General features: G+C 44.9%; 1 protein-coding gene across 1 annotated transcript; it reads right to left on the bottom strand.

Moving 5' to 3' along the window:
- Nucleotides 1–271: 271 nt before the first annotated feature.
- Nucleotides 272–25,120, bottom strand: LOC128342385 (hepatic lectin-like). The gene is made up of 6 exons (XM_053289642.1): nt 24,972–25,120; nt 20,396–20,503; nt 17,846–17,920; nt 16,091–16,242; nt 9,633–9,745; nt 272–1,512 (listed from the first exon to the last, which is right to left on the bottom strand). Exons 1-6 carry the CDS (start codon nt 25,012–25,014, stop codon nt 1,356–1,358), a joined length of 648 nt encoding a protein of 215 aa, XP_053145617.1. The 5' UTR covers nt 25,015–25,120; the 3' UTR covers nt 272–1,355.
- Between the last annotated feature and the right edge of the window lie 691 nt (nt 25,121–25,811).

Raw genomic sequence — 25,811 nt, forward strand, 5'->3', positions numbered from 1 at the left:
GGGGGTGGGGCGGAGTCTAAGTTTCTGTTAGCCTTTTTACTTGCTGCTTTGAATTCAAACTGAGGGGTTCTCCCTCTCTCTGCATAAAAGACTGTTAGTCAGTTTATTGTTTTTCTTCTTCTTAGCCTATGTTTTAGTTAATAATAAATATCAAACTCTTGTTTCTCAGGTAAAGTTGCTTCCTGTTCAATTACTTAGAGAGGATAAGTAATTTCTCTGCAACAAGAAAAGCACATCAATACATCAATATATTCAAAGCAATTTGTCCATGTTGGCATTTCAGAAGTAATTTTAATATTTTTCAACACAGTAGTCCCTATCTAGTAATTTGCTGCAAGAACTGAGAGCTCAGACATGTGGACTGAGGTATGGTTGTATGTGAGCATTGCTCAATTTGTGTGCAACTTCTTCTTCATTCACAAGTGAATGAGGCAGCCTGCATGTGGTGGAGCCCTAAATGCACATGGCAGCACTCATGGACTTCTGGATCAGGTTGATCGTTCTAATATTTCTGAATGTCACATTTTAAAGAGAAACTGGGACTATTATTTAAGTTTCAAACCAAATGTCAAGAAACACAAAATGACAGCCAATCAAATCTGTTTGGTTTAGCTGTAGAACTCCAAAACAATAAAGACCAGAAGTCCTCTGTACAGTAGTCTGTGGGCTGGTTCAGATGTCATGTGGATCCTAACTTAAAGCCAAGCTATGCACAACATCCTCAGGCCTTGGGAGTGCATGTTCCTTGTTCTCATGCCCACATAATGAGTGTCTACTTCAAAGTTAGGTGAACTTTGAAGTTCACATGTCTACTTCAAAGTTAGGTGAAAATAAACCAAGAATGGTTCGGAGGTCTGAACCAACCAATCTTGGTTTATTTAATCTACTTACCTGAAATAAACTGTGATATGAAACCAAGGTTTGAAGTGAGTTACAGATTACAGTTTATTTCAAGTAAGTGTGTTAGAATAAACCAAGATCCATTGGTTTGGATATCACAACCAATCCTGGTTTATTTTACTCTAAATCAGGAGTAAACGCTGCTTCAGGCAGAGGCAGGGAAGCACATGCTCACAAGGCTCAGGGATGCTGTGCTGAGCCAGGTTTTAACTGAGGCTCTGTGTGATTTCTGAACCAGCCCAGTAACGATTTTCAGAATTCGTAAGGATTTACAAAATTGATCAAATATTAACATTAAAGGATTGAAAAATGACATTTTGGAAGCTCCTTCAGAATTTACATGGTTTTCTTCAGAAAGTTTGCATTGCTCCCTTTGTGTACACGTGTCCGGAGGGTAGAATCTGCAGTGCGTGGCAACTAGGGCATTCAGTTCTACGTGGCTCAGAGATCCCCCTTTAGTTTGCTGGCCTAGGATGCGGCAAGGGCTTCTCGCAGATGTAGAAGCATAAGTAGGTGCAGTAGACATCATTCCATGCTCCATTGCCCCAGAGATGGGCACAGTCCTCACTGGTCCTATAGTTATCGTTATTGGGCTCCCCTACACCCCAGTACCTGTGATTGAAACAAGATTCTTTTTAAAAAGTCCTGCAGATAATTTAGCCCTCCAGCCCATTCTGACAAACTTAATATTTTTGTTTCAACACATACTACTATTCCTGCTATGGATAAAATATGAGAAGAGATACTGTCTACATAACAGATTTAAACTGGTTTAGTAGTCATTGCTTTTTACCATGAAATCCTTGGGAACTGTAGTTCTGCAAAGGGACCAAGGGATCACGAACAGAAGTCAGCATCTTACTGAATAACTGTTCTCAGGATTCTTTGAGGGTGTGTGTTGGGGGGAGTCATGAAGTCAAATTGATATGAAACTGATGGAATTTGTGGTGCAGATGTGCCTTATGTATGGCTGAAAATAACTGCAAATGATAATTGCATTTGCAGGACTAAGAGGACAAGCGGCATCTAGGCATGGGACCCAGAACCATCCTCTTGAGAGGGGACTCAAGAAACATGAATGTCTGTCCTACTGTTGCAGATTTACTGTTTTACACCTTACTGTTGTAGGTGGCCTGAGGTGATCAAGAAGTAAACCAAGGTAAACCATAAATAGGTAGATGAACTCTTAGATATGCAGGCCAGGTCCTGGACACAAGAACCAAATCCAGATTTCGCAAATTAAAACAACGAGGGCTAGACACAAAGTTTCCCTGATGATTCTTAATAAGAGAGGGGTGTGTGGGGGGAATGAATGAACGAATTTCAGAAGGCAAGGGAGGCTCATCCATGCAGTGAGGTGTTCCCTCCTACCCAGCAGCTGCAGCCAGCTACTGAATAGGGTAGGAAGAAAAGCCTCTGACCCAAGTGCTACTTACCAGTTGATCATGGGAGGAGCCTGCAACCTTGTTCTCCCCGCACAGATATTCAAATATTGGGAGTGTGCAGAGCTCCCAAACTAGGGTAGGGTGTCTATTAGTAACACTAACCTTGTGTGAACCACCCTATTGTGTATTCTTGGGAACATATATTTGATAGCAGCAAAACATACTATGGCTGCATTCTTACCACCACAATCATTGTGGTTAAACAGTTAACCACCATCTGTAAGCCCCCTCCACTCCCATTGAGTGTGTCATGAGAACCCAGAATTTCCAGTCAATCTCTGTTAAATCGCTGTGATTAACCAGCATTTAATCAAGACTGCTAACCAGGCGATCCCAGTGAAATGCTGATTATCCTCAGCATTCAGTGAACCTCAGCATTTCCTAGTGAAATGGGACCTCAGCATTAACCTCAGCATTTCCCAGTGAAATACTGATTAACCTCAGCGGTTCCAGTGAAATGCTGACTAACTAGGCGGCCCCAGTGAAATGCTGACCAACCACGCCTCTCCCTGGTTTCTCAGGTTGAGGAAGTGGCCAGAAGTGCTTTTTATCAGCTTTGGTTGATACACCAGCTGCATCTGTTTCTTGAGATTCATGACCTCAGAACAGTAGTACATTTGCTGGTAACCTCCAGACTTGATTACTGCAAACTACAATTAGTACAGAATGCGGCAGCCAGGTTGGTCTCCGAGTCATCTCGAAAAGACCATATTACTCCTATATTACAGGAGTTACACTGGCTGCCAATAGGTTTCCAGACAAAATACAGAGTACTGGTTATAACCTATAAAGCCCTAAACAGCTTAGGCCCGTGGTATTTAAGAGAACGTCTTCTTCTGCATGATCCCCATCGTCCATTGCATTCAGTGGAAATGGAATGCCATTTCCCCTGGCATTCGTCAGGGGAAGCCAGTCTGTGGCTACCTTCAAGTCATTTGGTGGCCACTCAGGGACGGGCCTTCTCAGTTTTTGCTCCAAGACTTTGGAATGTGCTTCCCGCTGACATAAGACTCTCCCCATCTCTAGTGGTTTTTAAAAGATCTTTGAAGACTCATTTTTTTAACCAGGCCTTTTAGCTTTTGTAATTTTAAATATTGTAAATCATTCTGATTTTAGGCAGCTTTTAAAGTTTTAATTGATTTTAATGTTTTATTTATTTGTTTTGTTTTGTTATTTTGAACCACGCCGAGACTTTGGTTTGGGGTGGTATAAAAATCCATTAAATAAATTAAATAAAAAATTTAATTCCGCGGAACTTGCATTGGAGTCTCCCAGACTCTTGGTGCTGGGGGACTTCAATGTTCATTTCGGGACCAATTTGTCCGGGGTAGCTAAGGAGTTCATAGTGGCCATGACAACTATGGGTCTATCCCAAGTGGTCTCTGGACTGACGCATATTGCAGGTCACATGCTTGATTTGGTATTTTACTCTGATCAGGGTGGTGTTCCGTGGGTGGGGACTCCTGTGATTTCCTCATTGTCATGGACGGACCACCATCTGGTTAAGGTTGGACTTATAACCACTTCCCACCTCCGCAGGGGCGAGAGGCCCATTAGAATGGTCCGCCCGAAGAGGTTATTGGATCCATTAAGATTCCAAGAAGCCTTGGAGGGATTTAAAGTTGGCTTTGCTGGTGATTGTCACGCCCTCGATCTCAGACAGCGAGGAAGAAGGGGGAAGCTGTCAACTTTTCAGCCGATGCCAGGGTATCTGAGGGGCAGAGCCTGGCTGTCAGTTTCCAAGAAATGGCTGAGGCAGATGATTCAGAGCAGGCACAACAACCTGAGACAGCAGAAACCGTGACGGACCAATCAGAAGAGGAGCTATGCAAGCAACCTCCACTGACTCCACAACAGAGGCGTCTTACAAGGCGCAGAACTCAGCTTGAAACTATCAGGAGGAGTAAATGCCTCTTGCAGAGGGTTGATAAGCCTTGAATTCCTGCCAGCTGGGAGCTCTCGGCTTGTACTATAAATTACGTCACCAGCTTTCTATTCACTGCTGGAAAGCAACGTTTGTCAACTTTCGCGTCGACAGCTTGCATCCAAGCCCGATAAAGAAGAACTGTTTCCGAGCCGTATCTTGTTTCTGCGGCTCCGTTTGGTACTGTGAACTTCCCTGCCAGGTGGCCAGATACTGACAGTGATCCTGTTGATGCCCTGGTTGAGAACTGGAACAACTTGCTCACCAGGGCAGTAGACACGATTGCTCCCAAGCGTCCCCTCTGACCCACTTCAAAATTGGCCCCTTGGTATATGGAAGATCAACGGGGGCTGAAACGGCAAGGTAGGCGACTGGAGCGCAAGTGGAGGAAGACTTGACTCGAATCTGACAGATTGCGACATAGAGCACATCTAAAGATCTATGCTCAGGCAATATGTGCGGCAAAGAGGCGGTTCTTTTCTGCCCATATTGCCTCTGCGAGTTCATGTCCAGCGGAGTTGTTCAGAGTTGTGAGGGGATTAGTATCTGCCCCCCCTCCCTTGAACCAGAATTTGGAGTCATCAGTTACCCGCTGTGATGTGTCTAAAGAGTTTTTTGCAGATAAAATCTCTCGGATTTGGGCCGACCTAGATGGAGACTCCACAATTAATTTGATGTCTGAGCTGGAGGTGCCCAACGACTCCTCTTATGTGATTTGACTGGATCGGTTTCAGCTTGTGAATTTAAGGATGTGGACAAGCTGCTTGGATCGGTGAGGCCTACCACTTGTTCTCTTGACCCTTGTCCAGCATGGCTTGTTTGATCTAGCAGGGAGGTTGTTGTAAACAGCCTGGTGGAAATAAAAAATGCTTCTCTGAGGGAGGACAGGATGCCTCCTTGCCTTAAGGAGGCAATCATTAGACCTCTTCTAAAGAAGCCTGCATTAGATCCCTCGGAGTTGAGCAGTTATAGGCCTGTTTCCAACCTCCCATGGCTGGGCAAGGTAATTGAGAGGGTTGTGGCCTCTTAGCCTCAGGCGGTCCGGGAGGAAACTGATTATCTAGACCCATTCCAAACTGGTTTTCGGGCGGGCTATGGGGTGGAGACTGCCTTGGTCGGCTTGATGGATGATCTTCAATTGCAATTGACAGAGGAAGTGTGACTCTGTTGGTCCTTTTGGATCTCTTGGCGGCTTTCGATACTATCGACCATAGTATCCTTCTGGAACGTCTGAGGGGGTTGGGGGTGGGAGGCACTTTTTACAGTGGTTCTGCTCCTACCTCTCAGAGAGATTCCAGATGGTGTCGATTGGAGACTGTTGCTCTTCATAATCTGAGCTTAAATATGGTGTCCCTCAAGGTTCCATACTTTCTCCAATGCTTTTTAACATCTACATGAAACCGCTGGGAGAGATCATCAGGGGATTTGGAGCTGGGTGTTATCAGTATGCTGATGACACCCAGATCTACTTCTCCATGTCAACTTCTTCAGGAGCTGGCATATCCTCCCTAAATGCCTGCCTGGAAGCGGTAATTGGCTGGATGAGGGAGAATAAACTGAATCCAGATAAGATGGAGGTACTTATTGTGCGGGGTCAGAACTCTAGAGACAATTTGGATCTCCCTGTTCTAGATGGGGTCACACTTCCCCAAAAGGAACAGGTTTGCAGTCTGGGAGTACTTCTGGATTCACACCTCTCCCTGGTTTCTCAGGTTGAGGCGGTGGCCAGGGGTGCTTTCTATCAGCTCCGGCTGATACGCCAGCTGCGTCCTTTTCTCGTGATCAATGACCTCAAAACTGTGGTACATCTGCTGGTAACCTCCAGACTTGACTTTTGTAATGCGCTCTACATGGGGCTGCCTTTGTACGTAGTCCGGAAACTTCAGTTGGTTCAGAATGCAGCAGCCAGGTTGGTCTCTGGGTCATCTCAGAGAGACCATGTTACTCCTTTACTGATGGAGTTACACTGGCTGCCAATAGGTTTCCAGACAAAATACAAAGTGCAAGTTAAAACTTACAAAGCCCTAAACAGTTTAGGCCCTGGGTATTTAAGAGAGTGTCTTCTTCATTACAAGTCCCACCACCCATTGAGGTCATCTGAGGAGGTCCGTCTCCAGTTACTGCCAACTCGTTTGGTGACTACACAGAGACAGGCCTTCTCAGTCGCTGCCCCGAGATTGTGGAATGTGCTCCCTGCTGAGATATGATCCTCCCCATCTCTGGTAATTTTCAAAAAACACCTGAAAACCCATCTTTTCACCCAAGCTTTCTCAGCTTCCTAAATTGTGGGGTTTTTAATTTCTGGTTTATTTTAAAATTCAAAACCCGATTTTGGGGTTTTTAATCGCTGTAATTGTTTAATTGTTGTTTTAAAATGTTTTTAAATTGTTAATTGTTATATTGTTTTTTAATTTGTTTTCGCTATTTACTGTTTTAGTGGTGTGTTTTAATTGTAAACCGCCCTGAGCCATTTTGGAAGGACGGTTTACAAATCAAATCAAATCAAATCAAATCAATCAATAATAACCTCAGCAATTGCCTGGAAATTCCAGGTTGTCTGTGGGAGCACACAGGACTCACTGATTATGGTTAACCATTTCACTGAGAATGTTCTGGTCATGAGAATGGGCCCCTAATAAGACTGGCCAGACTGAATGAAACTGGCAAGCAAAAGAAGAGTACTCCTAAACAGAATTTCACCAAAAGCATTAAAAAAAAGCCCCCGGGGAGTTTCCAGTGTCCAGAGCTGGTGACCCTGTCAAGGCCCTAGTGAATCTCTGGAATGGAGAGATAGCCCGGGCTGTTGACACAGTTGCTCCTAAACGCCCTCTCCGACTTGGTGGAGCCCGATCTGCTCCTTTGTTTTCCTCGGAGCTTAGGGAGATGAAACAACTCAGGCGATGACTGGAACAACGCTGGAGGAAGAGTGGTGATGAATCTGACCGAACACAGGCTAGAGCCCGTTTGAGGGGCTACTCTGTGGCGGTGGGGGTGGCAAATATACGTTTTTTCTCCGCCTCCATTGCATCTGCTCAGAGCAGACCAGCGGAGCTGTTTCATGTAGCAAAGACATAGCTGCACACATATTCCCAGGTAATGGGGGAGGAATCATCTACAGCCTGTTGTGATCAGTTTGCGTGTCACTTTGCAGATAAAGTCACTCGCATCCGTGCTGATCTGGACTTCAGAGTTCTGACAGTTCTGGCAGATGTGCCTCTGGTACCATCTGGTCCTATTGTGTTGGATTATTTTCAGTTGGTACAGCCTGTGGACAAGATCCTGGGCAGTGTGCGGGAAACATCATGTGCTCTTGACCCTTGCCCTTCATCACTAATAAAAGCTGCCAGGGAGGGGACAGGCAGATGGATGGAGATTATTAATAATGCCTCATTAAGGGAGGGCATGATGCCATTGTGCTTCAAGGAGACGATGGTAAAGACCATTGTTAAAAAAAAGCCCTCCCTTGATCCCTCCAACCCGGACAACTATAGACCTGTCTCCAAGCTGCCCTTTTTGGGCAAGGTGATAGAGCATGTGGTGGCGTCCCAGCTGCAGAGGGTCTTGGATGATATGGATTATCTGAACCCTTTTCAATCTGGTTTCCACCCCAGATATGGGACTGAAACTGCCTTGGTCGCTCTAGTGGATGACCTATGCTGGGAACTAGACGGGGAGCATGTCCCTGTTGGTTCTGCTGGACCTCTTGGCGGTGTCTGATACCATCGACCATGGTATCCTTCTAGACCGCCACTTGAGTATATGAGAATCAGAGGTACGACATTGGAGTGGCTCCGGTCATTTCTTGGGGGGGAGGGTCCAGAAGGTGGTGCTGGGGGACTACTGCTCGGACCATTGGCCATTGGCCTGTGGGGTCCCACAGGGTTCGGTTTTGTCCCCCATGCTGTTTAATATCTACATGAAACTGCTTGGAGAGGTCATCCAGGGATTTGGACTGAGCTGTCAGCAATATGCAGATGACACTCAGTTCTATCTCTCCTTGTCACCTGATCCTAGGGAGGCGGTGGATGTCCTGAATCAGTGGCTGGAGGCCATGATGGGTTGGATGTGGGCTAATAAACTGAATCTGGACAAGACGGAGATAATGTTGGTCAGTAGGAGAGCCAATCGAGATGAGGAGATTTCACCGGTTCTGGATGGGGTTGCACTCCCCTTGAAGGAGCAAGTATGCAGCTTGGGGGTATTGCTGGACACATCTCTGCTTCTGGAAGCTCAGGTGGAGGTGGTGGCCAAGGGTGCCTTTGCATGGCTTCGGCTAGTGCGCCAGCTGCATCCCTTTCTCAAGAAGGCAGATCTGGCCACAGTTACCCATGCCTTAGTCACGTCACGGCTGGATTACTGTAACACGCTCTATGTGGGGCTGCCCTTGAAGAATATCCAGAAACTGCAGTTAGTGCAAAATATGGCAGCCAGGTTTTTATCTGGAGCTGCCCGAAGGGAGCATATCACTCCCCTTTTGAAAGAGCTGCGCTGGCTACCAATTTGTTTCCTGGTCCAATTTAAGGTCCTGGTTTTGACCTTTAAAGCCCTTAACGGTTTGGACCCGAGATATCTGAGTGACCGCCTGCTCCCAAGAGTTGCTGCCTGCTTTATGAGGTCATCAGAGGGGGCCCTGCTCCGGGTGCCTACAATGAGGGAGGCTCGGTTGCCGTGCACGCGGGACAGGCCCTTATCTGTTGCTGCCCCCAGACTTTGGAATGCTATCCCGGTGGCTATTCACTCCTCGATCACCATCATGGCTTTTAGAAAGCATGTGAAGACTTGGCTTTTTACTCAGGCTTTTATGTGATTGTCTCCATTGCTGCTTCTTTGTATATTGTATGATTCTTTTTATGTATGTATTTTAATTTTATTTTAATTAGATCTTTTTTAGTATTTTGACACAATATTTTAATTGTGTAATTTTTATAGTCCTTTTAAAACTTTTTCTATGTGAACCACCTTGTGATTGTTTTTAATGAAAGGCAGTATACAAATTTAACAATAAATAAAATAAATAAATCAAATCTAAAACAAACCAAACCCTCTTCAAATTTAGAGCTACGATGTCAACTTCAAAACATGATTATTTTTTTAAACTTGACATCCCAGATTTTAGTTTGGAGCGGATTTTGTGGGTATTTTCAGTTTTTTTAGACTGCAGCTTTTGGTGAGATTATATTTTGAAGTACTTTATTGGTTGTTTGGCATTTGCAGAGGACACAATTGGATCCAGAATTTGCAAATCTAAGTGAGATTTTCCATTGGCAAATTTGAGAACTTGAAAAAAAAGAAAAAATCTTCCAGATTTGTTTCAGCCTTTCTTGACATGGCTGGCTGATCGAATGAGGCTACTCAATACTTACGTGAAGCTGTTTCTGTAATCACTTCCATCAACCCATCTCCAATGTCCTTCTAATTCTAGATCAGTGAGTCCCATCCAGTAGCGTTCATTCCTAGTCCGGGTCTGAAGAAAATTCTGTAGGAGAAAAAAAACACCAGATAAGCATGGCTCCATTTTTGCCAAAAGGTCAAGGCAGGGTGCATTTGGAATCTGATTTACATAGCCACTGTTGTGTGGGCTTTCACAGGGTTCATATGTATTTATTTATTTATTACATTTATAAACCGTCCCATCCAGACACTCTTGGTCGTGTACAACAACTTTTTAAAAAAGACTATGGGGTTATTCACACGATTAACAAAAATTGGGCTAGGAGAGCCTAGCCCGATTTTTGTTAATCGTCTGAACCACCAGGCTCGGCTGCAAGCCCGGTGGTTCTAGAGCTGGTAATCCGCTCTGGAACCCCAGGTAAAAAGCAGGTTTGCGGAGCGAGCGCTCTGCAAACCTGCTTTTTACAATCGTGATTAGCCGTGCTGTGCCTTCACGTCATGCCTATTCATGAGTAGACTCCCAGCTCGGGGGTCTCCCCAGTATGCTCTGCATGCTCGCGCAGGGCATACTGGGGCTTGCGGGGGTGCACGGCCCCCGAGCTCCCCAGCCCCTGCTGGCTCTGTCTCAGAGCCAGCAATCGTGTGGGCGGCCGATCCGGCCACCCAGAGCTCCCTCTCCACTCGTGAGCAGGGAGAGCAGGCTTAGCCCGCTCTCTCCGCTCACCCGAAGAAACCGGGTCTCACGGATCATGAGACCCGGCTCAAAATTTGTCACTAACTTGGTCCAATACCTCCATCAATGTTTTTCGCACTTTTTCACCTTACACATAGACGTCATTCTCATGACCACTGACACTGTGGCTGGGGAGGGCTGGAGGAAAGACAGGGGTCTACCTACCTTTCTCCTTCTGCTCCTGGGTTCTGCTGTGCTCTGTGAGTGGCATAGCAATCCAGAGATGGGGGGAAGGATGCTCGGCCACCATATATCCCACAAGGCACCATGCTGCTTGCACAGTGCATTGCAATATCTCCCAGCTTCTGGGCCGTTCCTTTCCTCCCATCTCTGTGGGGGGAAATGACCAGGCACATGACCGGTCCACATGTCCAGGCAGTGAGGTAGGAGGCACACGCACACCTCTTCCGACCTCACTTTTCGTTTGGGTTTCAAACCCGGACTACCCAGAAGAGGAGCATCTGGATCCTGGCAGTTCTCACGACCCGTCCTACCTGGGCTACAGTTCTCCTACCCCGGTAGGGCTGGTTGTAAGTCTTGCACAGAGTCGTGCACATTCTGATAACATACCCCTCTGGGCCATGCCTCAGTGATTTTATTCTGGCTTGTACCAGCTCCTTTGTTCTCTAATAATCTGCTGCCAGGCAGGAGCTGCCTGCAGAGAAGGTCTGAGGAGGGTACATTCTTGACCAAGGCAGTTAGCCCTCAATTTCTCTGGGCACAACGGCCCTCCCAACCTTCCCTGTCACCCTTCTCAGATCAGTAATGTTGCAGAACAGCTAGGCATAGGAGTGTATGCATGTAAAACTTGTGATCCATGCCACTCTAGAGCATATGAATACATGCAAGCACTTTTCTGAAACCACTAAGGGCTAAGCCACACATTACATCAGGAGTGACATAAGAACAGATGTACTTTTTAATCCCCCCCGCTAAATACAAGTTGTGGGGGAAAGGGTGAGCCAGACTGCAACTCTGGCATTGGAAGCAGGGCTTTAAACTTTTGCCCCCAGAGATTTGGATTGGTACCACCACTTTCCTTCCCAGTGGGAGCTTTCCTCCAGACATGTAACAACTGTGGGTGAGTAAGGAGGAATCTGGATCGGGAACCTGGCAGGGGCAAAGGGTTAAAGCCCCCCATGTTGCAGTCCTGATATGGATCAAATATGGATCACTCTTTCCACCATAACTTCTGTTTAGGACATAATGCACAAGCATTTTTTAAAAAAAATATTTATTTATTTATTCGATTTCTATACTGCCCTTCCAAAAATGGCTCAAGGCGGTTTACACAGAGAAATAACAAATAAATAAGATGGATCCCTGTCCCCAAAGGGCTCACAATCTAAAAAGAAACATAAGATAGACACCAGCAACCATCACAGGAGGTACTGTGCTGGCAGTGAGTAGGGCCAGTTACTCTCCCCCTGCGAAATAAAGAGAATCACCACGTTAAAAGGTGCCTCTTTGCCAAGTTAGCAGGGGTTGGCTCCAATGATGCGCTTAATGTAATGAGCCCTTTCTCACAATCTCATGAGCAGGTTTGAGGGCGGGCGGTGGGGAAGGCTGCAGGTGCTTACTTTCCTTGCAGACGATCTAGAAGAGTTGCTAGGCATGCAGTTCGTGTGTCCAGACAAGCTGCTGCTGCCTCAGGCAGCGTGGAGGTTCGGGGGCTGGGACACATCATCCTGGCCCCCAGAAGTCCCACAATGCATTGCCTGAATGTGCAGTGCATTGTGGGGATCCCTCTGGCAATGGCCAGGATCCTGCACTTGTGTCAGAGACAGCTGGTACTGGCACACAAGCAGTTAGCCCGAGTGAATGGCATGCTAGCACCCTTTACCTTGGCTAACTGGTGGACTCCTAGGTAGGTTTGCCATCAAGGCACTGCCGGGACTCAGAGCCCCTCAGGTCCCGGTGGTTCTCGTGGGAAGCTGAGCCTTAGCCCAGTCTTGGCTGCTTGTGAGAACAGCCTCAAGGTGTAGTTTGGCCCACAGAATATACTTTTTCTAGGAGCAACATGCTTGGTACATGATTCCATCATGCCTTAATGGAGGCAGTTTGGTTTTATTGAGGACTTTTGTTTCTAAATGGGGGAAACAAGATTATTTCTTCCATCATGGTACCCAATTCTATATTACAGTGACCAGGCGGCCAGGAGCTGCTGTTGGTGTTCTACAGGTCATGGTCCAGTAAATGTAGGGAAATTGGCTAAAGCAGAATCCAGACATGACAGAGATAGGGCTGGTAGGAAATTCCAGTGGGGCTTGCTTGCTTTTGAAGGAGGTAGCCCTTTCAGATCAGGAATGCAATCTAGGGGTGCTGTTTGTGGATTCACAGGTAGCTGCTATTGTAAACTCCCTATGTATATACATGTATGGCCCATTTTACATGTACTGGGGGTGGTACTCCAACCTAAAGCATCAAGATGATGCCAGAATGAGCCATGATTCAAATTCAACTGTCCCTAACATCTTTGAACCCATGGTCTCAGCCACACTTTGTTGCACAGCTTAACTTATCTGTTGTATTGTTTTTATGCCTGTTTTTATACTTTTTAGCTTGATGTTTTAATTGTCTTTTTACCGCCTTGGGGTTGTCTTTTAACGAAAGGCGGTATATAAATGCAAAAATAAATAAAATAAACTTCATTCTTTGTGATCCATTCTCTACCTTTATCCTATCTTAATTAGTTAGTTAGCTAGCTAGCTAGTTTGTTCATTCATTCATTCAATTTATGCCCTGCCTTTCACAATAAAACTTTAAAATCACAATTAAAATAAAACAGAATCAAGAGGGTACTTCTTGTTGCTTCTGCTAGCCCAGACAACTTTAAAATGGAGCAGAGAGTTATTTTCTGACAGTAGGGGAGGAACAGGCTCCAAGACTATTCAGCCAAACAGAGAGATACCGAACTTCTGTGGAGTCACTGAATAGCAGGACTTACAGACAGCAGCAACAGTCTACATGTTCCAGAGAAATTGGTCTAGTTCTTCAGGACCTGGGAGTAGGGGTGTGCAATTCGGTATTTTCGGTGTTTCGGTTCAGACCCAAACCAAAACACCCCTGTTCTGTTCTGTGCCCAAATTTTGCTCACCTGCATCACCCCCGATTCGGTTCGGATTCGGATTTACCCGAATCCTAATCTGAATCAATTCAGGTAAGAAAAACGGGTCCTGGGGCCAAAAGAGTGGGGTGGGGTGGTAGTGCCCAATGGGTGGAGGCTACCACCCAAATTTCAGGGGGATTGGGCAAGGCTGATTTTTTGTGATTTTTTGAAGTTTTAGTGTCTTTGGGGCAGATCAGGGGCAGAAAGTGGGATCTGGGCCAGAAGAGTGGGGTGGTGTGGTGTTGCCTAATGGGTGGAGGCGACCACCCCAATTGCAGAGTGATTGGGCAGAGGGCTGATTTTTGGTGAATTTCTGAAGTTTATGCATTTTTAAGGTTTCCCCCCATTAGGTAGAATTGGGGGTGTATCGCTTCACATTGGGGGGAAAGGGGTGGCCTAGAGTGGTGTAGGGTTGGTGGTAGTGCCGGGTAGGGGCAAGGAAGCTACCTGAATTTTTTCAAAGGATTTGGGCAGAGGGCTGATTTTTGGTTAATTGTTGAAGTTCATGTCTTTAAGGTTTAGATTCTATGATAGCAAATTAGTGGATTCATGGTGTGTCATTGAAAATCTCATTTGCTATCATAGAATCCACACTCAGAATACCTCAAAAACAACAGAACCCTGTACGCCATGGGTTAGAAACCCATGGGGGTGGTTGGCACCCTATGTGCACTACACCACCACTCACTCTGTGCCACCCCAGCAACCTGCAAGTGCACTTATGGGGCTGCTGAAAAATCAGCCCTCTGCCCAAATCCTTTGAAAAAATTCAGGTAGCTTCCTTGCCCCTACCCGGCACTACCACCAACCCCACACCGCTCTAGGCCACCCCTTTCCCCCCGATGTGAAGCAATACACCATCCATTATACTTAATGGGGGGAAACCTTAAAGATGCATAAACTGCAGAAATTCACCAAAAATCAGCCCTCTGCCCAATCACTCTGCAATTGGGGTGGTAGCCTCCACCCATTAGGCACTACCACCCCACCCCACTCTTTTGGCCCCAGGACCTTTTCAATTAAAGTAAAAGGAAAGCAATTTCTACATTGAAATCAATGGAGGCAAAAAAGTGGGAAATTCAAAGAGACGTCAAACTGAAAACGGAGGGGGAAGAAGAAGACAAGGCAGGCACTTTTCTAGGGCTCAAAAAGGAGACCCAAAACACCCAAAAAATTCGGACCCGAAACAGGGGTGATTCGTTTCGGGTCCGAAAATTATTGGGTCTCATCATGGGTGATTCAGTTTGGCTCCGAATCACCCAAAATTGGTCGTTTTGGGCACAGATCGTTCTGTACCTGAAATGTTTTGCACATCCCTACCTGGGAGAGCTGTCAGGGAAGGCAGATGTTGATTCAACAGAGTCCAGCCCTTATATCCTCAAGGAGGGTCTAATGACAACTAGAAATCCACCATTCAAACAAAGCTGCTTGGCATTTAAAGGGGCAGCACTCTGGATAGCTTTTCCAATCCAGGAAAGATCACAATAGAGGCTAATGGAACTGGATGGCCCAGCAGACTCTTTTCGTTCTTGAGACAGAGTATCTAAATCTTGGCTTTCCAGGACCAGGAGAGATAGCTGGAAGACACTGAGGAGAGTCTCACAATCAGTGAGACTTGCTGTAACAGGGTTAGTGGGGAGAGTGGGCTTAGCCCATTCTCCCTGCAGACGATCGCCAGGTAGCCGTGGGAGGCTGGATTGGCTGCCCACACGACTGTCGGCTCCATCATGGAGCTGGTGGGTTGTGAGGATCAGGGGCTGATCAGGGGCTGCATGGCCCCCGGAAGTTTCAGGATGCCCCACGCAAGTGCATGGGGCATCCTGGAGAGACCCCCAAACCCGGGAGGCTGCTTGCAGCCTCCCAGTCGGGGGTCTACTCATGTGTCACCACGCACCACAGCAACACATGAGCAAAACGCCAAGATTAACGGAGCGCTCACTCCGTTAACCTCGGCTAAGGGGAGGGGGAATTAGCGAGGTTTGCTGCCAGGAGCCGCATGGCTCCCGTTGCAGCACACGATCGCCAAAAAGCGGGCTAGGCTCCTTTGTTTGTTTTTGTTTGTTTGTTTGTTTGTTTGTTTGTTACACTTATAATCCACCCCATCCAGAGGCTCTGGGCAGTGTACAACAGCTTTTAAAAGACATTAAAACACACAATTGAAAACATAATGCTAAAAACAATATAAAAACAATTAAAACCATTTAAAACCATTTAAAATACTTTTTAAAAACAACAACACTCCTTAGCCCATTTTTTGGCAATCGTGAAAATCACCTCTAGGATTGTTCTTTTGCCCCAAGCTGGTAGAACTCTGGAAACAATTGTAATGTGTGTCTTTGCCTTCAAGGGTCAAACATGCTGTTTTCTGATTCTGGGGGGAATTGCTGAACCAATGGTGGCAACGGGTGATAAGGGGAAGGCCAGTCCCCTTATTTTTCTCCCAAATAGTGCTCCTGAATAGTGTCCCCATGGGCAACTGCTTTGCCCTTGGCAGATACTGCCCATTGCAAATACTGTACTGAGCCCCAGCAGCCCGCCTGTTATGATGGGATGTTCCCCCAAAGAAGTAGGGTTTTCCACCTCTTTACCTGTTCGGCCATATTATTGATGACAACCAGATGTGAATGTCTCCCTTGGCATTGTGTCTTGGCTTGCATCCAAGAAGTTTTCTCCAGGGAAAAATGGTAACACTTTCCATTGAAGTATTCCCACTCTCTGTTCTCAGGACCACATGGGAACACTGGGCAAAGGAAAAAAAATTACTCATTGACTTTCCATGGTCAATGCTACACATGCTACACATCAAGAAGGAACAGCAGGGTTACACCGGGAGATGGACAGGGGGAGTGCAACCTTGCTTATTCTTCTGGAACTCTGGAATGAGATCATTGACCATGGTATCCTTCTGTACCACCTGGCTAGGATGGGGGCTTGGAGGCACTGTTCTATACAGGCTCAGACTGGCCCACAGAGCAACAGGGCATATTCCCAGTGTGCCCTACCCGCGCGGTGGCCCTGTGCCCCAACTCCAACCATTAATTACCTGTTCTGCTCAAAACTTGGCGCCCTCCCCACACACATTCCACCGCCCTCTCAGTGCCCCCCAGTCCGGCCCTGGTTCTATAGTGGGTCTAGTCCCTTTTGCTGGGTAGGTCTTAAAAGGTACTGCTGGGGGACTACAGCGCCACTCTATGGCCTTTTACATATGGGAGTACCACAAGGTTCCATCTCATCCCTCTTTAACATCTCCATTAAAGAGATGGATAAGGTTATGGGAAATTCAGGCTTGAGTGTCATCAGTGCGCAGATTCAATTATTTCTCTAATTTTCATCAGGGGTGTGCATGAACTGTTTGATGTAGAACTGATTTGCATTGATCCAGACCAGTTCTGCGGTTTGATCATGAACTGAACTGGGCCTGATTCGGTCCCCAATTGAACTGGACCAAGCCTGGTTCAATGCAAACTGGTTCTACATTGAAGGGCAGTGAGGCAGCGGCAAGGAAGGTTGTTTCAGTCTCTTATCCAGCTCGCAGCCTCTCCCTGCTCTCTGCTCACCACTCCCAATGGATGTGCAGAATCCGGAACCAGCATTTCAGCTGAAGATGGGGGTGGTGGGAAGCAGCGAATGGGGAGTGGTGGTGAGCCAAGTAAAAGACTTAAACAACCTTTCTTGCCTCTCCTTCACACCTTTACTTGTATCCTCATCAGATTCCCTCATCAGATTCCCCTTTACAAGTTTTGCCACCCAAACTGCTGAACCAGTTTGAATGAATGGACCAGACCAGCTGGTCAATTCAACTGAACCGTTTTGGCAGAACATGGTTTGGTTCAAATCGATTTGAATTCAAACTGAATTGCATTTTTTGGCTCATGTGCACCCCTAATTTCCATTGTCTCTAATCCTGGAGATGCCGCAGAGTTTTTGAACTAGTGCTTGGGGGCAGTTCTGAATTTGAGTTAATAAATTGAAACTTAATCCAGATAAGATGGAAGGAAAAGAATCAGAAGTAAGGGTGGAGGGAGTTTACTTTCCACATGGTTCATCCAAGACTTCTCTCCCATGTTTATGTTTAAACTATGCCCTTTCCCCGCACGTCCTCTTTCTGTAGGAAAGAATGACTGAGAGGCAGATACCAAAAGAAGCATTATAAATATATTTTGAAAACACATGGGCAATGATCCTACTCTGGAGAACAAAGTCCTGGGAGCTCCCGAAATGATATAACCAAAGGCTATCAGAGTCTGCCTCTTGCTGTGCATGGCACCATACCTGACTCCCAAGGTCTACCCCTAAGTTTCAGGAGACCTGGTTACCCTAAGGATAAGGAGGTAGAGACTTACATAGTAAATCAAGGTCAGAAGACTGGTTTGGAAACTGGAAGTCCATTTGGCTCAGGTCTGTTGAAAGTGTGGCTACTGAATGTCACAATGGAGGGAAGAGGGGGAAATTATTAGTGCTAAAATTTTTCCCGTTTAAACATCCAGTTTGTTAATATGTATTTTTATTAGAATAATTTTTCCTGTAATCTAAACAAATGCAACAAATATGCAATGAATGAATGATGGCATTCCTCCACAACAGTTACAAAATAGTTATTTTGTGTATATTTTAATAATATTGGACCTTTACATGGGGGGTGGGGTAAAGAAGAGCATTCAAGAACAGCAACAGAGCATCCAATATTTGGTGTATTCGTAATATTCCCCTCCCTCAATTCACAGTTAATTCTCATTCCACTTTATACCTCCCCGCCCCCCCCCCCCGGCGTTTTTTAAAACAACTAGCCGACCCCGCAAAGAGCGTCTGTGCCGTGCTTTGGGGCCGGCTGTTTCCCCCTCCCTCTTCCTCCTGCCTCGGTCTCTCCTCTCTTCCCCTTCCCTCCAGCCCTGTGCTCTCTAGCTCCCCTTCCCTCCCATTCCTCCCCCCACACAGAGCCTCACCAGGCAGTGGGCAGCCAAAAAGGGCCCCACTGCCAACCCACCGCCATTTTGTTCTCCCTCTCGTCTGCCTGCCGCCGCAGCTTTTCTCCCCCCCATCCGCCTGCCCGCCTGCCGTGGCTTTTCTCTCCCACTCCGCCCGCCCGCCACCGCTTTTCTCGCCCACCTGCCCGCTGCCACTTTTACCTCCCACCCACCAGCCGCCGCTTTTCTCTCCCGCCCGCCACCGCTTTTCTCTCCCCCCGCCCACCACAGCTGCTTTTCTCTCCCCTCTCCTACGCCCGCCCACCCACCCTCCCACCACTCCTCCCTCCTCCCTCTGCCAGGCCGCTCGCTGGAACTCTCGCAGCGTGTCGTGAGAGTTCCGCCACCAAATCCTGGACACACATGCCGGCTAAGAGAATTAATCATATAGATATTAACAGTGGAACCCAAATTTGATTCCAGAAACTAAAATCTGACCTAAGTATTTGAAATTCAACTTACTCGGTTGAATGGTGAATTTATTCATCATTATAATGTAAGTCTTCAATAGGATCCTGCCCTATATTGACTGCTACTGTATGCCAGCTATCAGGTACTGCTCTGCAATATATTCACCTCTTCCCAAAGCACTGGTTCATCACCCACCCCAAAATAAGAGACATCTTCCCCCTGTCAAGTTCAATGTGTATTGCAGAGGACTCAAGGGCCCATGTCCAAACTAAGTGTTGCACTTGTGGAATGCTTCCATGTATGCATGCATAGAAGAGAGGGGTGATTTTCAGCAGTCCTTTCTTCCCTCTGTGTCTCCTGAAAATATGTCCCTGAGGATTCCTCAACCCCCAGGGGCATATTTTTGGTAAACACAGGTGGCTGCAGAGGGAAGGGAGGAATTTTCAAAAATTGCCCCTTCTTTCCATGTGTGGGTGGAAATGTTCCCTGTGCATAACTCTTTGTTTGGATATAGGCCATCTCTTATTTTACTCCAGGAATCAGGATCAAATATGGAATGCCCCCACAGGGAGTTCTGAAGGGTCGGGTAAACTGTCTCTCAAACCATGAACTTTGCAGATCTGATGCTGGCTACATATACCACCAGGACTTCTGAGGGGAGACTGCAGGTGTAACAGACTCTCCCACAGTAGAGTCTACAGCCAAGAGATATTCAGGGTGTGAATATCCCTTGGCTGTAGACAATACAGCAATAACCTCAGTGGTGTGGTTCACCATAAAACAAGGGACTAAAAAATAAAACAAGTAAACAATGAATTTGGTTTAGTTATAACAGGTTGGGGAGAAGAAAAATTAAGCATATTACCAGTTAAAATTATGCCCATTTCCCTCTTGTTCAAAAGTTACTATGTGTTTTTGATTCAGCATGAATTGAATGTATAAGGAAGTTATCCCTAATATAACCATAAAAATGCCAACTTTATATTAACAGTGATATAGTTCTCGAGGCTTCAGTATATAGCAGAACACCTGGAGATTAGGCTTCACTACCAGGAACCACTGGGATGAAGAAGAAGAAAAAAAAGAAGATGGTGAATATTTATATACGTTTTTCAACAACAAAAAAGTTCTCAAAGCAGTTGACATAGAAAAAGGAATAAAATGGCTCCCTGTCCAAAAGGGCTCACAATCTCAATAGAAACACAAGTAGTTCTGGTAAGAACTAATCTGCCTACTTTCCTTTCACTATCCCTACAACTGGACTAAGTTAGGTCCAAATCGGGTTAAGCAGTTCACAAGTTAGCCCACTTTAAAAAGACGACTCTTGTTCAGTTAGCAGGAGTACCTGGAGATGTTTTATATCAGGCGGTTAATAAAGCAAATTAATTAATATGTATAATTTGATATTTATTAAATAATAAGAAATAAAAACGCTTCCTCACAAAGCCCAAGCCAAAAAATTCCCTCCTGTACAGATGAAACATTTTTGAATAATAAAGGAGGAAAATAGAAAAGTACCTTGGGAAAGAACCACAACGTAGTATATACCAATCAGCAGGAAAGAGACACCCAACAGCACGTAGACTTTTAAGATAGGCCTCTGGTTGTAGTGAAAGCAACTTCTTTCTTTAAAAGAAAGGGGAGAAAGACATAGCAGGAACATATCTCATTACTGGTAGGAGTCATGCAAGCATCCCTATTCTAGCAATGTTCTACTACATGGTTTGAGTAGAGGTTATCCAGTGTATCCATCTATATTGTATTTCACTTGCATGGTAAGACCTTTGATGACAACTTGCTAAGTTGACATGATGTCATTTAATGTTCATGGCTTGGGGTCCACAAATATTTGATTGGTTCACTAGCCAGACATTATTTTGTGTTCCCACCAACCTCCTTCCTTCCCCAAATCCTCCAGCATGCTCAAAGGGCTTGGGAGATGTGATCTTCTTCATTTGCACTTAGATGTGGAGATCTTAAGAAACAATGGAAGCCTCTCCCACTTCTGAGAAAGGATTGGAACTGCTGATGTTTCTTACCTTCTAAACTAGAAGTTCTGGTAAGAACTAATCTGCGTACTTTTCTTTCACTATAATTTTAGTTGATTACCATTTTCACAAGTTAGTGCATTTCCACCTTAAAGGTTAATGTGTCCGCCATCTTGAATTGGGGTGGATGATATCACCACATATTATTCCATTGAGGTGTCCCTATGTGTCCCTACAGATGTACCAATTTTAATAATTTCAAATTGGTTTGGCAGGTCACAAGTTAGCCCACTTGTGCCTCAAATGTTCATGCATTCATCCAAATGTTCATGCATGCCATCTTGAATTGGGGTGAATGATATTATCACAAACTATGCTGTTGAGATGTCCCAACTGTGGTACAACTGTACCAAATTTGGTTCAAATTGGTTAGGCAGTTCAAAAGTTAGCCCACATGTGCCTCAAAAGTTCATGTACCCACCATCTTGAATCAGGGTGGTTGATATTATTACAAACTACATCCTTGAGCCATCCCTATGTGTACCTACAGTTGTAGCAAATTTGGTTCAAATTGGTTATGCAGTTCACAAGTTAGCCCACTTGCACCTAATACATCCACTTATCTGCCATCTTGAATTAGGGTGCATGACATCATCACATACTACACCATTGAGGTGTCCCTATGTGTCCCTAAAAATGTACTCAATTTGCATTTAAAAATGGCAGCAGAAGCATAACCTCTGGGGAGAAGATCTCTGTGGTCCTGGATGTCTTGCTTGCCAGAGAATTGGGAACACTCACCTCGGATGAGCTGGCAAATAGAACTGTGGGTGCCTGTTCATGGCCCTTTTTCTTGAGAGCTCTTTGCACATAGGTTATTTCCACAGAAAGCTGTGGAACAGTTGAGAATATCTGTAGCTTTTCTTGGACTAGATTTTTAGCCTACTTTACTAAAGGAAAGTAAGCTTATGAGATCACATGGCATTCTTTGTGTGTATGTGCGTGTCCCCTCCTATCAACTTTACAATGCTTCAGCCAATGTGAACCAAATTTGGTGCAGTTGTAAGGACACAAGGGACACCTCAATGGCATAGTTTGTAGGGATGTGCACAGAACCGCGGAGCTGCGGTCTGGCACTGGGGTGGGGGTTCCTTTAACGTGACACACGCGCATGACGTGTGCATGTGCAAAAGGCATTTCTCAAGCCTTTTGCAGATGACTGGGGGAAGGGGTGGCAGGGAGGTACCCTGCTGCCCCAAATGCTTTCTAAAATGAGTGCACTGGTGGGGGGAAAGTGGTGGGAGGGGTAAGTACACACACACCCTGCCCTTAAAGGAACCTCAACCCCAGTGCCGGACCGCCGAACTGCCTCATGTTTGGACCGGTCCATAGGCCTGTAGAATGGCCTCCGGACCGGTCCGTGCACATCACTAATAGTTTGTGATGATGTCATCCACCATGATTCAAGCTGATGGACCTGTGAAACGTCTAACTGATTTGAACCAAATTTACTACAGCTGTGTGGCCACATAAGGATACCTCAATGGTGTAGTTGTGATATCATCATCCATCCTTATTCAAGATGGTGGACATATAAACGTTTGGGGTGCAAGTGAGTTAACTTGTGGGCTGCCTAACTGATTTGGACCAAATTTGGTGCAGTTGTACTGAGTGACACAAAGGAACACCTCAATGACATAGTTTGCGTTAATTAGAGATGTGCACTATATGAATTTTTATATTTGTTTTGAATTTGAATGAAAATTCATTTTGGATTCGAATCAAATTTGAATCTGATCCAAAAATTTGATTTGAATTCAAATCGAGTTTGAATTGATTCAGGCCTGTTTTGGTACCTTTTAAAACCAATCACGAGGGGCTAAATGGTTTTTTAAAGTGCCAAATGGCTCCTGAATTGAATACAGATTGCATTTTGAAAATTTCATTCGAATTTGAATCAAATTGCACTTTTAAGGGGCGATTCAAATTCAATTCAAATTCAAATCACTCAAATAACCCAGATTCAAGATGAATCTATTCAAATTCAAACCAATTTGCACATCCCTAGTGATGATGTCATCCACCCCAATTCAAGATAGCAGACATGTGAACATTTGAGGCACAAGCGGGCTAACTTGTGAACCACCTAACCAATTTGAACTAAATTTGCTACAGCTGTAGGGACACATAGGGACACCTCAACGATTTGTGCTGATGTCATCCATCCTGATTCAAGATGGCTGACACATGAATGTTTGGAGCACAAGTGGGCTAACTTGTGAACTGCCTAATCAATTTGGACCAGATTTAGTCCAGTTGTAGGGATAGTGAAAGTGGGCAGATTAGTTCTTACCAGAACAACTTGGTGTTGGTTTTTTAAAATTATATATGTGCTTTGACTTGAAGAACAAAAAAGAAAAGTAAGTGGTCTGCTGAGATTCCAAGCAATTTAAGTACTTTGTGTAAAAAAAGGTTTGAGAATCTCTGACCTAGATCATCACCTCTGACACTCTGATGTATATTAATTTAGCTACCCACCCATGCATATAATCTTCTGAGGCCTGCTGTATATCCTGCCCACCATCCGATGTGTCTTTCAGCATTTAAATTGTAATAAATCCTTTTTGTGGAGGCTCTCCTGGTTCCCTCATTAATGGGATTTAAACAACAAGTTAAGGGACAACTATGTCAGAAGGCCTTTGGGTTAATTAGCTGCTCACATGTCCTACCTGCTTTTATTATAGGAACACAGGAACACAGGAAGCTGCCTTATACCAAGTTAAAACATTGATCCATCTAGCTCAGTATTGTCTACATTGACTGGCAGTGGTTCTCCAAGATTTCAGGCAGGAGTCTTTCCCAGCTCTACCTGGAGATGTCAGGGATTGAACCTGAAGGGGACCACCTGCATGCAAAGCAGATTGCTACTGAGCTAAGGCCACATCCCCAAAGGTGGCATAGGGTCTAAATCCAGGCACTGAACACACCAAGACCACCTTAGCTTCAGCAAGGTGGCTGTATCGTGTGCCCTTAGACCATGTCCTCTCACTGCTGTGGTTTTTATAACATTGCATTTTTTAAAAAAATCTATACAGTTGTTAAGCCACTTTGTGGATATTGAAAGATGGGAAGTTAAGGTATAAATATTTTAAATTAAGAAATGTAAAATTGAATTGGTCTTCTATTCCCCCCCCCACCTTTTTTTCGTCTGCTGATTGGAAATTATTTATTATTACTAATTGAAGATTTTTATCCTGCTTTCCAGTAGATCTTCCAAAGTGGCTTTCAAGAGGAATGAAACATGATGCAATATATACATACAGTTCATTAAAAGGAAAAAAAGCCAAAAGAAAAATAACATTATTAAAAATAAAATAATAAGATTTCACGTCCTGTTTTTATCAGCCCCATGAAAGATGACTGAAGTGGCAAGATGCTGGTCAGGGTATCCAAGGGGCAGGTGCCACCACCAAGAAAGCTCAGATAATGATGATCTAACTGTGATTTGATTGCATTTAATGAGGATATATGCAGCCTGATCCTATGCACATTTATTTAGGTGTAAGTTCCACGGAGTTCAGTTGGACTTGACTTCCAAGTGAGTTTTGCATCCATTGCTTCCTTAATGTAAGCTTCGCTCTGGAAGCTTCTTGGTTGAAAAACAACAAAAAGGATCCTGTGGCAACCTGATGACTAACAAATGTGTTGTGGCATCAGTTTTTATGGACCAGAGCCCAGTTTGTCAGAAGCTGGCTGAAATGCAGGATAAACATAGAAAAAACATAAAGGAAGGAAGGAAGGAAGGAAGGAAGGAAGGAAGGAAGGAAGGAATTGCATGATGCATGTCCTACAAAATAGTGATTTGAATCAGGGACCTCCCAGCTCACAGTTCCTCCACTTAAGTACTACCTTATTACATTAACTCTACCATTACACTATACTCACTCAATATTCAAGTTTAAAGTACATTCTTAAAATTAAAATTAATTTTAAAAATACCCCTTAAAACAACTTTCTAAATGAAGATTTGAAAACCCCAGCTTCAGTTGAAGCCAGGCCCACTGTTTGCTGTCATCAGGTGCCAAGAATGTGGAGAAAATCTTTACCTTTATATGTTCGGAAGTCATCTTGATACTTTTCTTCATCCATCTTGGGGGTGAAGAAAATGGATATCAGGTAGCCACAGAGGACCTTTTGTTTAGATCTGAACTATGTAAAATAAGGACGTTGTATCTTGCCATGGCTGTTCCACAAGAAAGGTTAATTTATAACTTGAGGTGGAACATGCCACATCCCTACTCTTCTGCCCTCAGGGCACCAGTTTTTGGAAAAGGGCCATTCCTGAAACCTAATTTGTTGAACTTCCATTCAAAGAGAGTTCTTGGGCAATGAGGAAGCAGATCTTCGGACTGTTCAAAAATGTCTTGGCCAGCAATCAGAAGTACAGCCTCTATACAGTATTTACTTTGCTTGGTATTGGCGACATGTTATTTTTCATAATCTCTTAATTGGCAAAAGCACCCTCTCACATTAATGAAAACAGATGCCACAATCAATTGTGTGTGTAGATAGATAGATAGATAGCACTGTAGGACATGTTGCTTCTTTTAACCACATGCCCCCTTTTAACCACACCTATTTACCATCTTGGTAGTGTCCCACTGTTAAAGAGCTGCAGCATTTAATGTGCATCTAATATCATTGATTATCCCCTGCTAACTGAGCAAAGAGGCACCTTTTAAAAGTGGTGATTCTCTTTACTTAGCAGGAGGACAGTAACTGGCCCTATCCGTCTCCGGCACAGCATCCGTCCAGTGGCTGTTGCTGGTGTCTCTCTTCATTGTGAGCCCTTTGGGGACAGAGAGCCATTTTTATTTATTTATTTATATCTGTGTAAACTGCTTTGAAAACTTTAATTGAAAAGCAGTATATAAATATTCATTGTA

The sequence above is a fragment of the Hemicordylus capensis genome, chromosome 2 (assembly GCF_027244095.1).
Source record: "Hemicordylus capensis ecotype Gifberg chromosome 2, rHemCap1.1.pri, whole genome shotgun sequence".
NCBI lineage: Eukaryota > Metazoa > Chordata > Lepidosauria > Squamata > Cordylidae > Hemicordylus > Hemicordylus capensis.